The 14,124-nt window shown below is 33.9% G+C and overlaps 1 protein-coding gene across 1 annotated transcript in view; it reads left to right on the top strand.

Annotated features, from left to right (window-relative positions):
- Positions 1-14,124, top strand: part of Epc2 (enhancer of polycomb 2) — a 90,998-nt gene that overhangs the window by 49,988 nt on the left and 26,886 nt on the right. The window contains exons 4-6 of the mRNA XM_090342855.1: positions 9,150-9,356; positions 12,826-12,974; positions 13,567-13,699. Of these exons, the coding sequence (XP_090198981.1) occupies positions 9,150-9,356; positions 12,826-12,974; positions 13,567-13,699 (489 nt within the window). The remainder of the gene's footprint in view (positions 1-9,149; positions 9,357-12,825; positions 12,975-13,566; positions 13,700-14,124) is intronic.

The following is a 14,124-nucleotide window of genomic DNA, read 5'->3' as shown; positions in this document are numbered from 1 at the left end:
ATTTGCTCACTACTCAGATTTATGTGAAGATAATCACCATTTTAAATGAGTTTTAATTTTAATTATACATTATTTAACTCTTCTTTTTTTTTTTTTTTTGCCAGTCCTGGGCTTGAGCTCAGGGCCTAAGCACTGTCCTTGTACTTTCTCAAGGCTAGAGCTCTACCACTTGAGCCTCAGTACCATTTCTGGCTTTTTTCTATGTAGGTGGTACTGAGGAATCGAACCGGGTCTTTTTGTAAGCTAGGCAAGCACTTTACCACCAGGCCAAATTCCCAGCCCCTGCATTATTTTTAAGTTAAAGAAACTTACTCACAAAAGTAAGAATTTTTTAAGTTGGGATATGCCATATATCACACAGAATTTAGAATGATACTGTTTTCTGAAAAGCAATTAAACAGCACATATTGTGAGCCTTAAATATTTTATACTTTTTGATTCAATAACCCCATTTCTGGGAGTTATTCTCAAATAATTAGATGATGAATCTAGCAAAGTAATAAAGTACTTTACGGAGCCTGCACAAGGCTGAGTCCTACTTGCAGAATACAAGATTAACAACAAGAAAACTTAACTGGATTGTAGGATGAAATGTAATGCAACTCTTAAATCATAATTTTGGGTGATATCTAATGTCACAGGCAGTTTTCATTATATAATAATAAATTTCAAAAATGAGATATAGAAATGGAAAATTCTCAGGTTTGTTTAAAACATTTATACATGGGCCTAAGGGAGAAAAAAATACAACAAAATGTCATCAGTTGTTACATATTGGTGCTGGAATTGTTGGTGATTTTTATCTTATTTTTCTATTTTTTTTCCAAATTTACTAACATGTATTGATATAAATAGAATTAAAAGTAAACTAAGTTTTGCTGTACCTGTATGGGATATTAATATGCTAATTTTTCAGTGTATTGTACTGAAAAGTAAATAAGTTATAGATAAGTTACGGATAGTCAGTTACAGATAAATCAGTTATAAATAAACTTTGCAGTAGGTTCTTAAAACTTTTCACTAGTTTGCCTACGTATAACTTATCTAAATCCTACTGTTGTTAGCTTTTTAAAGCATTTCACAAACTTCCACATAAACATTACTTAGCTGCATGTTTAATTTTTCTTCTAGTCTTTCCCCTGTTCTAATGATTAGTGCATTATTAAAAGAACACTTTGAAAAATGAATTTTGTAAAATTCAATTTCCAGATTTTTTAGAGATTATTTTTATTGTTTTTTTTTTTTTTTTGTAATTGTCACTTTGATATTTGTTATAGTTTGTGCTCACCATTTTCCTGATATTTCAGTCACTGGCATCAAATAATAGTTTATGGGTTTGTTTTGTTTTTTGTTTGTTTTTTTGTTTTTAAGATTAAAAAATAGAAGTGAACCAGTCTTTCGGTGTTCATACTTTTTTCACAATTGCTCAAAATTAATCAAAATGGCTATAATTATTTCATCAGAAGTCTTCAGCTCTGTGTTCTATTATTTGCTTTCTAACTGTCTCACAAACAAGATTGGTGATAGCATTGAATAAGACTAGCAAAAACCTTGCCCTTGAAGAGCTTATTACCTAATTAGGGGCAGGATAAACAAAAAAAAGCATGTAAACTATTCAGCTTAACTGTGCCCGTATAATCAGTACTATCTTATTTTCTTTTTGCTTAGGGACAAGCTTCTAGGCCTTCAAACAACTGGCTGAGCACAGAGCATGATAGCATCTACTTAAAGCAGTGGGAGATAAATGGTGGAAATGTTGTCAGAGGAACAAAATAAGGTCCTGTTAATAGAATCAAGGATTAAAGACACCAAGGCCCTGTCTGAATTCATGGATCCCTTTATTTTTTCCTTTTGAAGGCTGGCATAGTATCAGAGCCCAGGCAAGAAATCAAGTTTGTAATTAGCCTAATACTTATTAGGTTAGTAAAGACATAAAAGAGTAAGGCAGATTTTCTGCCTCTTATCATTCTGGGACACTATGGTAATGAAGCCATTATTGAGAATTCCTGTTGCCAATTGCTATAATTAGTTTTAGTTCCCATCTATTCCTTTTATTTGTTTTGTTATATCATTTTGCCCTATCAATGCTGGAGATCAAACTCAGCACCTTAACCAAGCATACTACCACAGACCTGTATCCCTAACCCTTTTTATATCTTGAAAATGTCTTCATTTTTGTTATTTTTAAGCATCTTAGTTGCTTCTAGTATTAATTCTCATTCCTTGCTGGTTTCCCTTGTTTTTTTTTGTTTGTTTGTTTTGTTTTGTTTTTGTTTCATAGTGAGAAAAACTCTTACTACATAATCCAGACTTGTCTGAAACTCAAGATAGTATGCCCTTCCTCAGCCTCTTGAGTGTTGGGATTATGGTCTAGGTATCTGTCACTATGCCTGGCTGTAACATCATTTTTAGACTACTTTTCATTCATCTGCTTCAAACATGGAATTTTCTTGAAATTTTGTTCATGGTGTTATTATTAGATGCATTTTGGATTTCACTTCAGTGGTGATTTTTTTGTATACAATAGTTTATGTACTTTTGTCCGTCTTTCTGAAACCTTAGTATTCTTTCCCTCTTTTGATGGTAGGTATTAGTATCTCCATTAATATGATCCACAGACCACTCCAGTTTAACTTCGCTGAAACAAATAATTCTTTATTTCTTATTTGTCCAGTGACTGCTTAAGCTCAGAATTGACTATTTTTATTATTTTTTTAATCTTTAAATGTGAGGATGGGGCATGGGTTAGATAATAGAAAACCTTCCTAGTATCAGTTATAACTTCCTAGTTATCAATACCCAATACTAAAAATGAAAGTATGTGTAATGATAGATGAGTTTGGATCTAAGGAAATGAAAGTGTTCTTTGAAAATGTAAATTTTCTGTGTGTCAGAGATTATTGCTAAATAAAAAAGGCTGTTTTTCTGTTTAAGATATACAAGATACCATAAGTGCCATTTTCTGAAAAAATGCACTTTCTGAGAAATAGATTTTGTTTTGTTTTGTTCTGTGCCAGTATCTGGGCTCGAACTCAGGACCCTGAACATTGTCCCTGAGCTTTTTTGCTCCAAGCTAGTACTATAGTACTTGAGCCACAGCTTTGCTCTTGACTTTTTTTTATTTTTTTTTTGCCAGTCCTGGGCTTAAGCTCAGGGCCTGTGCACTATCCTTGAGCTTCTTTTGCTCAAGGCTAGAACTCTACCACTTGAGCCTCAGCACCACTTCTGGCTTTTTTCTAAGTATGTGGTACCAAGGAATCGAACCCCCCGGGTCTTTGTGCCTGCTAGGCAACCACTCTACCACTAGGCCAAACTCCCGGCCCCTTGACTTTTTTTTTTAGTGGTTAATTGTAGATAAGAGTCTTAGAGTCTTTGCCCAGGCTTTGAACGAGAATGCTCAGATCTCATCTTCCTAAGTAATTAGGATTACAATACTATGTAGAAAATAAGAGACCATCAGCTATGAATTTTGAATATTTTATTCTTATTCTTTCATTTATTTAGGCATTGGCTCTGCTCAAAAGGTGCCCAAGAGTGTGTATTTTCAAAAGAACCTTTCTACATAATTTCATCTTTCTCAGTAGCTTAGCACTGTATCTCTTTTTCCATTATACATTTTTTAAAAGATTAGCCATGATTGCTGTTTCCATGTTTGCCTTTTACTTACAAACCACTTTACTAAATTAAACGCTTTAAAGTTACTAGTAGCCTTCACTTGATTTTTTGTTGTTGTTGTTTTTGTTTTTAGTCAGTTATAGGGTTTGAATTTTGGACATGGGCATTGTCCCTGAGCTCTTTCGCTGGCTCTACCACAGCTCTACTTCTGGTTTTTGATTGGTTAATTAGAGATAAGAGTCTTTGGGGGACTTTTCTTTGTGGGCTGGCTTTGATCTGAGATCTCAGTAGCTAGGATTTTTTTTTAAGCCTGTCCTGTATATGCTTACTCTCCTTTCAGTATTAGATGGTGTTAATTACATGTATGATTCTTCATGTCTTCTTCTATTGCCCCTATCTTATATGTTATTAGTACTTTCTCGAAAATGTCATTGCTGGTTCTTAAATTTGGTGTCTACCTATTAAACTTCAGGCTGTGTTTCTTGTGGAATTGTGCTACTATAGCAGGTATTTCAAATTCAGCATTTCCAGACCACTTGCTCACCTGGAAGTCTCCTTTCTTTTTCTTAATTAATGACATTTATATTTTATTCATTCTACTAATTGTAATGATTACCGTCTTTATAATCATCTATAGCCAAATATAAAGAAATCAAACAAATTTTCCCTAAAATATTGTATTTTGTCTCTCCCCACTTCTTTTCTTTTTTTTTTAATTCATCTGAACCACTGCTATGCTAACACCAGCCTTTTCTATTTGAAACAAAGCAAAATGTAGAAACCTTTGCTAGGCACCATGACTCTCAGTTGTCTCACTGCTCAGGAGGCAGAGATCAGGAGGATTGTAATTCAATGCTGCTAGCCTGAACAAAAAATGAAACCTTTCTTAACCAGTAAGTTGGGCATGTGATGGCATGTGCCTTTTATCCAACTACATGGACTATGTAAAATGACAGAAGCTTACCAACATAAAAGCACAAAACCTTATTTTTAAAATAAAGCAAATTTTAAATGAAGCAATAAAAGTAAGTGAAAAGGCTTGGGCTTTGCTCAAGTGATTAGAGAGCCTGCCTAGTGAGCTTGAGGCCCTGAGTACAAAGTACCAGTACCTCCGAAGAAGGAAAACGAAAAAAAAATCTTCAATAGTTTCCCACTATCTATTAAATCTATTTTCCACTTGACAAAAGGCACACCAAATTCTGTTGTTTCCTAGTATACCATATCCTTTTGTAGTTCTTTATTGCTATCTCTTCTTAGAATGCTAGATTTTACATTTCTAATAATGTGGTTTTAGTAACATGCAGTCTATATCACAGTGTGGTAAGTTTACTATTTTAGTACCTACACAAGCTCCATCATCTTTTCTGCCTGAAAGAAATTTCATGCTACCTTCTACTCTGTTTCTTCCATTCACTCAGATTCTCCATTTTTGGGTCTATGACTTAACAAAAAATTTCCTAGTATCAGATTCTTACTAGATTTTCAGTACTAGAAATAGAAGGAAGATCAGAGCTTTGGAAGTTTCCTAGGGAGACTCCTGAAGTATACTGTGAAGTTAAGTAGTTCTTTTTGAAGGAAAATATATATTGGTAAATGTCTATCTTTCCTGGCTATTTAGTTAATATTTTATTAAGCTTTTCTCTGCAGCTTAAGACCTCATTTTATATTTGAAGAATCATGCACTTGTTGTCTTGGTTCAAGACAAATCAGCTTTCTATTCCCTTGTCCTCTCTGTATCCAAGACACTATTGCCTTATGTTGATTGAAGGAATTTACCTATTTCAGGCTCTGCCAAAATTTGAATTTAGAGCTAATAATGTAAAGAAGTAGGAACCATAGAGAAGTCTGTGATAGTAGAAGAGATGACAGCAAAACTAAAATTACCCTGACCATACAGCTGTTCCCTGTGCCATTGGTACTCAGAATGTAAAGCAACAGTGGTTTCTACCACAAGATCAGTTCTGTAGCCTGGTTTTAAATATTGTTTTAAGTATTCTGAAGATGTTGGACTATTCAATATCTTTTTAAAAATTTCCTTTTCTTGCTTACAAATAGAAAACTTGTCTGATACCTATTTTCAACTTTTATTGTACTTGTAATCAAATTAAATAATGTCTAAAACTCAACAATCAAGCCATTTGGTTTTTGTTTTTGAATTACCTAGTACCTCAACTCTTTACTTGGAATTGTAATTTTAAATGTTCTCTTACTGGGGCAGGCCCAAAGCAGATGCACTAACTAAATCAACATGGCCATTTATGAAGTGTGATTCTTGTATATTCTAGGAATGCATACAGTTTTATATGGGAGATGATGTCTCCTTGTTTTTGTAATTTTGTTTGGAGCATGTTGAAATGGGTACAACTTTTAAATATTTGTATATTTAAAAAATGAAAGTTTATTTAGATCTTTGAAACAATCCCAGTGAAATCCTGCCACAAAATAGTTTAAACACCACCACAGTGTTCTGTAATATGTGTGTACATGTTTGTTATAATTGTTCTCTGTAAAGTTAATAAAAGAGTAATCTGATTTTTAAAATTATTTGAATTTAATGTTTGTAGTTTTCATTTCAGCTTATTTAAAGTATTGCCTTACCCATATTTGTTTTAACATCATATTATTAAAAGATCTGAGGGTCATTTCTATGGCTGCAGAGAAGGTTTTCAGCATAGCAGCAATCTACTGGTATGTAGTTAGAAAACTGATTTCTACTAAATGAAAGATAAATAGAACTATTAAGAAGCTTGGATACTCAGAATACTATTAATAAAATTGAAAAGTTTAATCATTTCATCATTATTGCAATATTACATAATCACTTTGGTTTAACTATGGGTTTGATAGTATTAAGAATCAGAAAATTATAGTGGAAGCTTGGAAGGGAGAAATGAATTAACACAGAGAAGCCTAGTTATGTCTGCATGGAAGTAAGAAGTGTTAGTTTTAGTGGATTAGATATCATTGTGTGACAGAAATGTATCATCTCACTTAGGTATGTAGTCTTAGAATGTTTTCTTTTTGTTTGTTTGTGAAAGTCCTAAGGCCTGAGGACGGATCTTTTTTTGCTCAAGGCTAGTGCTCTACCACTTGAGCCACAGCTGTTTTCCTCTACCCCTCTCCCCTCAACTCCCACCTGGTTAATTGGAGATAAGAGTCTCATGGACTTCTCTACCCAGGATAGCTTCAAACCATAGTCTTCAGGTCTCAGCCTTTAGAAGGGCTAGGATTACAGGCATAAGGAACCAGCACCTGGCTGGTACTTTCTTTTCTTTTTAATTGGACAGATGTCCTTTGTAAAGTATTATATGTTAAGTGTTTTTTTTCCCAAAGGTGATGACAAAGAATTATATGACATAGTTTATGATGACTTTCCATAAATAGTTCTTTTTTTTTTTTTTTTTTTTTTTTGCCAGTCCTGGTACTTGAACTCAGGGCCCTAGGCACTGTCTTTGGGCTTTCTAAAGGCTAGCACTCTACCACTTCAGCCACAGCAACACTTCCAGCTTTTTCTGTGTATGTGATACTGAGGAATCGAATTGAACCCAGGGATTCATTCATACTAGGCAGGCACTCTACAACACTGCTATACTCTGGGCCCCTACAAATAGTTCTTATCTACTCATACTCATACCAATGCTGTCACCATGGAGATGCAGTGGTTGTCCTAAAATACCTATACACAAATACAACAGTTAGCTGAGAAAATATAGCCAATACTGTAAAGAAATATCAGGATGCATCTTAAATTAGTACTATTAAATTAGTAGTAGTAACAGGAAAGGGTACTAAAATGGCAAAATAAAACATTGAAAGCTAAATCATGAAGCATTAGAGATGAAAAAGTGAGTGCAAGTGTTTCAGTCTTACGACATTTATGGAGGAGCACAGGAAGTAGTGTCAATTTGATTGTATTATATGAAGTTCATAACTATTTTGCCAATTGGTAGAGGGGCCCTTCTCTTCACTCTGAGGTTAGGCTAAGTTCTTGATTTAGTTCCCAAAGATTACAAAACATAGTGACTGAACAACCAACACACATATAGCACATGGTAGCTTTGTTTCCCCAGCCTCCAGAGCACTTAACCAGTGCTACCAGTGATTCTGTATTGTCAGCATGAGTACAATTTTACAATATATCTTTTGTTTGATATAGCTCAGTGATAGGAGTAGAACACTTGCCTAGTAAGCACAAGATCCTGTGTTCAATCCATTGCACCACTAAGGATTAAAATGGATTGTTATTCTATTGTCCTGAGGCCTTCCAGAGAACTTAGCTAACCATGGAGCATCTACTTAAAGGTGATATTTTGAAGAACATGTAAGTCTTTGGCCCCCTAACTTAAAGTCCAGGTGAATCAGTCTTTTTATTGTAGCTAAGATTCCTCTGTAAGATACTATGTAATCAAAATTTGGCCATGGATCCTTTTACTATGCTAAATGTAATAGCCACATGGACTAGAATACTTGAGTTAAATTGTCAGTGTATTCTTTTCCTATGATCAAACTATGTAGACAGTCAAATTATAATAAAGCAACTAGACCCGAGAAGTCATAATCATATTACTTGAAATCCCATGATCAATGCACTTGATTTATAAAATTATAATGCAGTAAATCAAATCATGAATCAAAATGGAATTGATGAGTTATGCCTACTACCTCATATGATTTCATACAACAAACATCTTTTAGTTCTAGTAAGAAAATTCCTTCCTTTCTAAGTTTTGGAAGAACATATTAGGATCTATTTCAACTTGCTCTGAAAATTAATGTTCATCTCTAAAATGACACAAATACAATAATCAGGATGGTGTCACGTCAGTGAAAATTTCTAATCCAAAAATTACATGATCTTTTCCTAAAGTTCATTGTCAGTAGTTGTATGTAGCTCCATTGCATCTTGAAATACCTGTGTTAGAACTCCTGGGAGGATCCTAGGACCACTATGCCCAACATAATAGTGTAAGCAGAATTTGATTGTTAACAGAGCTTTTTCTAGTGCTTAACCAGGTTAGATGGTAGAATTACTTTTATATAGGAATCCAAAATTGAACACTGTTTAATTTTTTAAGAAACCAGCTGTTAGTCCTTTTATTAGTTCCAAAGTAGACATCTTATACTGAGTTACAATATACTATATATATATGGAGGTAGATGTCTTCTGGTTTCTGTTGAAAACCAAACAGATCAATGCAACTTGAATTGAAAACTAGTAGACCCTTAAATGTGTAGAATCAGAAGATACGATTTTGAGTGACCCCAAAGGTCTTTTAATCCAAGACTTACATGGGGCATACCAAGTATCACTTACCTAGCTTTCTAATTTTGTTAAATGATGAAACCAGTATTCTTCTCACTTAATTTTTATAAATTTCCTAATTAATGAATTCTGATAGGTATTGAAAAGTGTCTTTGCCTGTCATCATATCTGATCATAATTGTCAGAATGGATCACATTGTTCCTTATAACTGTATTTAACTGTGGATCTTTTTCTAACATTGTAGTCAGTGACATCTTGTTTTCCATTTAGCTTGTAACACTTCAAGAAGCAAAACTACTGCTAAATGAAGATGATTACCTTATTAAGGCTGTATATGACTACTGGGTGAGAAAGCGCAAAAACTGCAGGGGGCCATCCCTCATTCCACAGATCAAACAAGAGAAAAGAGATGGATCTACCAACAATGACCCTTATGTTGCTTTTCGGAGGAGAACAGAGAAAATGCAAACTCGAAAGGTAATGTAGAAATTAGAATTAATTCAATGTAGCTTACCAGCATTTAAGACCAATAATTATTTTTCTCTAATATCCTCAATAATTTTGAAAAATATGACATCCTAGGAACTAATGACATGGATGAACTATTATTTTAAAAATTCTACCCTTGAATTGTTCTATATATTATCTGTACCCTTTACAAATTTGATCATTCTATTTTGCTTTCACTTAAAGTAAAATGAGAAGTTTTGTGTCCTTCCATACCTAAGACATTTGGAGTACTTCAGTAGACTTCATTCTATCACAAATCCCTTTTGCTTTGGAAGCTGATAGCCTGAACTACTGCTTTTCCTTGATGTCACTTAGGCGTTTAAGTTTCCTTTGAAACAACTTTCTAATTCTTTCAAGTAAAAAGTGGTTCTTGCTGTCCCTAGCTACTGTGGGATCATGGGAAATAGTAAAAGGTTCATTTTCAGGTCTCTTTTGTAATAGAGAATCTTTTTCTCTTCTGAATTGTCAGTTGTGTCACATTTCAGATGGACTTGTTCCTGTCTGAGTTTCTGAAGCTTAAACAGATAGGATTTCATATTCTGAAATTACATGGTGTAGAGGATGGCATTATTTCAAATCAGGTCTCACTACCTTACGGTAAATACTAAATATGATAAACTCACAAAGAATGGGGAACATGCATTGTAAAAGCCATGAAGAATTCTTGTTTCTCCTAATGTAAAGTCTTGTCTTTGTCGTTCTTTTAATGAACACTTGTTAAATATGATAGCTACTAGGAGATTGTTTAGCAGAAACTCTTCTATTGGTTAATATTCAGAAGTTTAAAAATTCTTTGATAGAGATACGTTTTTTTCTTAAATATGGGAGAATACATTTACCAGTAATAGATAAATGATCATGTCAGGATGAGTTTTCGGTTTAGCATTCTAGTTCTTAACAATGGAAATCTAAGGTATTTTAGGATGATATGATAACTTACATAGAAAAAACTAAAATGAGATAGTTTTGTGAGTATAGTACTCTTGTACTTTTCACTAGCTTCCCCTCCTCCCACACCAAGGCTAGTCTTCTTCTACCACTTGAGCCACATTACCATTTCTGATTTTTGCTGGTTAATTGGTAATATAAGTTTCTTGAATTTGTCTGCTCAAGCTGCCTTTGAATTGTAGTCCTCAGACATTTGCCCTCTTGGGTAGCTATGATTACAGCTATGAGCCAACAGCACCCAGCCTGATTTATTCTGACATTAATTATTCTTTTTGTTGATTATTTTCAGTGTTCTATAGAGTAATATATTTTTCTTCAGTGCTCTTTATTCTTTGATTCCTTTCTGGGTTTTTTTCATACATTTTTATTGTAATTAAAAGAAGAGTTATATTATATTCACCAGACAGAAGGTACATTACTTCACAAACATTGATACCCTTTCTCATGTCTTGGTCCCCATTTCCCGTCCCCCACCCCCATCCCTCATCTTGTTTTCCCCCCTTCCCTATCCGATTTCAAATAACCAAATATGCATATATACAGCATATCAGATAACAAGGTAAAATACTGTAACAATATGAGATAACCAAGGGACAGCAAAAGAGATGAGAGCTAACATAATACATTAAGGACAACAGTCACTCATTATATGGCTTTTTGTTTCTATATCCTGGAAGTCCTTTCATTTAACGTCATACTATATGGCCTTATGTATCTAGGTTTTGTTCTATTGTAAATCTCTGCCAAGGTTTCTACTGATTATGACAAATGAAGGAAACCATTGAGCCCATATTCTTTTGAATCTGGCTTACTTTACTTAATATGATTTTTCCAGTCCTGGCACTTGAACTCAGGACCTGAGCACTGTCCTTGGGTTTTCCTCAAGGCTAGCGCTTTACCACTTGAGCCAAAGCACCATTTCCAACTTTTCTATGTATATAATACTGAGGCAAGCACTCTACCACTAGGCCAAACTCCCAGCCCCTCTGTTTTCAATTGGAGAACCAAAGATTGTTTCCTATCATGTACAGTGTTGGCTAGTTAGAAATGTTGATTAATTCAAAACTAGAAGGATAATAAAAATACTTAACCAAGAAAGATATGTACTTCCTGGCTGTTAAGGAGGTAGGCAAGCATTGAGGTATGCCAAATTGAATAGTGCTAGCAGGTAGCAGAGGCTTTCGTTTTGTAAACATAAAAGCACTTCTAGGGCTGGGAGTTTGGCTTGGAGTGCTCTCATAGCATGCACGAAGACCTGGTTTTGATTCCTCAGTACACATACATAGAAAAAAAAAATGCTGGATGTGGTGCTGTGGCTCAAGTGGCAGAGCTCTAGTTGAGAAAGCCCAAGGGCAGTGCTTAAGCCCTGAGTTCATGCCCCACATCTGACAAAAATAAATGAATAAATACCACTTCTGTAACTGCTGCAAAGGCTGAAGGACTTTGAAATATTTCTTAGGCAGTCTAGATTTTAATACACTATTCCAGTATTTAACTTAAATATGCATAAGTACTTTAGGTTTTGGTTTTTTTTTTTTTTGCTTTTTTTTTTGACCCATACTGGAGATTGAACTCAGTTCCTCATATTTGCTGAACTACTTGCTCTGCACTTATACTCCATTTCCAGTACTTTTTTTACATTGGTTATTTTTGAAGTATGATCTTGCTCTATTACCAAGGCTGTCCTGGGTTACAATCCTACTTATCTTTTCCCATGTCACTGAGCATAATTGGCCCTTGCTTCCATACCGAGTGGTGTTTTGTTTTTAGCCATAGTTCTGCAACGAATACAGATTGTATACTATATGGTTGTTTGAATTAACGAACAAAATAGTTTGTATTAATAGTAAATATATACAAATGCAGGTATCTCATTACTGACCCTTTTTTAGGTAAATCTTATGCTTAAATGAACTGATTAATAATATAAAATTCATAGTTTTTGCTAAATTTCTTTACTGCCCTATAAGGTGGTGAAATGTTGAAATGTAAGCCATTTCTTAATATGCTTGACATTTTGTTTTCAGTTTTGAGTTTCTGGGTGAAATTTTGATTGTCATTGTTATTTCAGACAGGATAAATATACAACAAATATTATGTTTATAGTATCAAAAGCCTTCTAGCTCTCACAGTTGCATGAGTGGAAAGAGCCTCATTTTGCCTATTTTTGGTATTTGATGTTGGCAAACTATTTTTATCACTACAAAATTCCTTGAGAGAGCACATGGTGTACATTTTTTGGGTACACTAATTGTTTATATTAGAATTATCCCTTGTATGCCTTTTCAATGGCTACTGACATTTTTTTCTTGAATATTTATTAAAAGGTGTTTATTTGTGCTTATAAGTTAAGTAAATACATTCATTTTCATTTATTACTATTTAGATTCTTAAAACATTTAACTTACAAATTTAGGTCTGGTAAAAGAAATTAATGAAGTTAAAAATTCAGATAATTAGATTAATTATTCTATAATTATTTTAATAGAATCGTAAGAATGATGAAGCCTCTTATGAAAAGATGTTGAAACTGAGACGAGAGTTTAGCAGAGCCATAACAATTTTGGAAATGATTAAGAGAAGAGAAAAAACAAAACGAGAATTATTGCACTTAACCTTAGAAGTTGTGGAAAAAAGGTAATATTGCTACCATTACATACTACTGGCAGCTTTAGTTAAATGATGGGCAAAATGTCATCAAAAGAATTGGTGGGAATGTGGGTATAAAGCTCTGATGATACTGAATTGCTTAGCAGAATTTCTTGATTACATTATTTTTTTAAGATTTGAGCTTTTTCTGATTGTATTTTCAGTTTTACATTTGATGGATTTGGGTGTGTGGAATAGCTTCTCTATAATAAACTACAACATTTGTTTAGTACATTTTAAACAGATTTGAAAGAAATGAATGTTTGGTTTTATTTTCTGACAAAGAGGACAAACAAATAGAATTTCGCATTATTCCTAAGCATTCTAAATAACATTTCCTACTGTTTTATTAATACATAGTACACAAGAAATTCATGTTTGACGTACCTTAGTCATTTTGATTTGGTTTGATGGTGCATTTTTCATTTAATCCAACATATGACCTCTTTGTTTCCATCTCTTTTAAAATAACCTGATTTTTGGCCCTATTTTGCTGGTTTAATTAATTGAAACATTATTTTGGGTTTTTTGTTATTCTTTATCATACTCTCCAATATCTTTGTGTATTTATCTTTTCAAGATATCATTTAGGAGACTATGGAGGTGAAATTCTTAACGAAGTGAAGGTCAACAGATCAGAAAAAGAACTATATGCCACTTCAGCAACTCTTCATAATGGAAATCACCACAAAGTCCAAGAATGTAAAACTAAGGTGAATATTCTCTTGGGAAAAGACTATATGATGATAATATTGATCAAACAGTTACCTATTTCTGCGACTGTCTTAAAAATAGTGTAGCCAGCATGGCGCTGGTGGTTCATGCCTATAATCCTAGCTACTCAAGAGACTGAGATCTGAGGATCATGATCGAAAGCCAGCCTGGGCACAAAAGTCGTGAGACTCTTATCATCAGTTAACCACCAGAAAACTAGAAGTGGCACTGTGGCTCACAGTGGTAAAGCACTGGTATGCACTGAATTGCTCAGGAACAGCACCCAAGGCCCAGAGTTCAAGCCTCATGACTGACCAAAAAAAAAAAAATTGTGTGGTTGAGGAAACAAATGAAGTTGGTTTTTACTATTTGCCACCACTTTGTTAGTAGTTTTATAGACTCATTAAATCTTTGTAGCAATTCT

This window comes from Megascapheus bottae, chromosome 12 (genome assembly GCF_031878675.1).
Source record: "Megascapheus bottae isolate mThoBot1 chromosome 12, mThoBot2.hap1, whole genome shotgun sequence".
Classification (NCBI taxonomy): Eukaryota; Metazoa; Chordata; class Mammalia; order Rodentia; family Geomyidae; genus Megascapheus; species Megascapheus bottae.
Note: the sequence above shows the minus strand (reverse complement) of the source record. Positions and strands in the feature narration are given on the sequence as shown.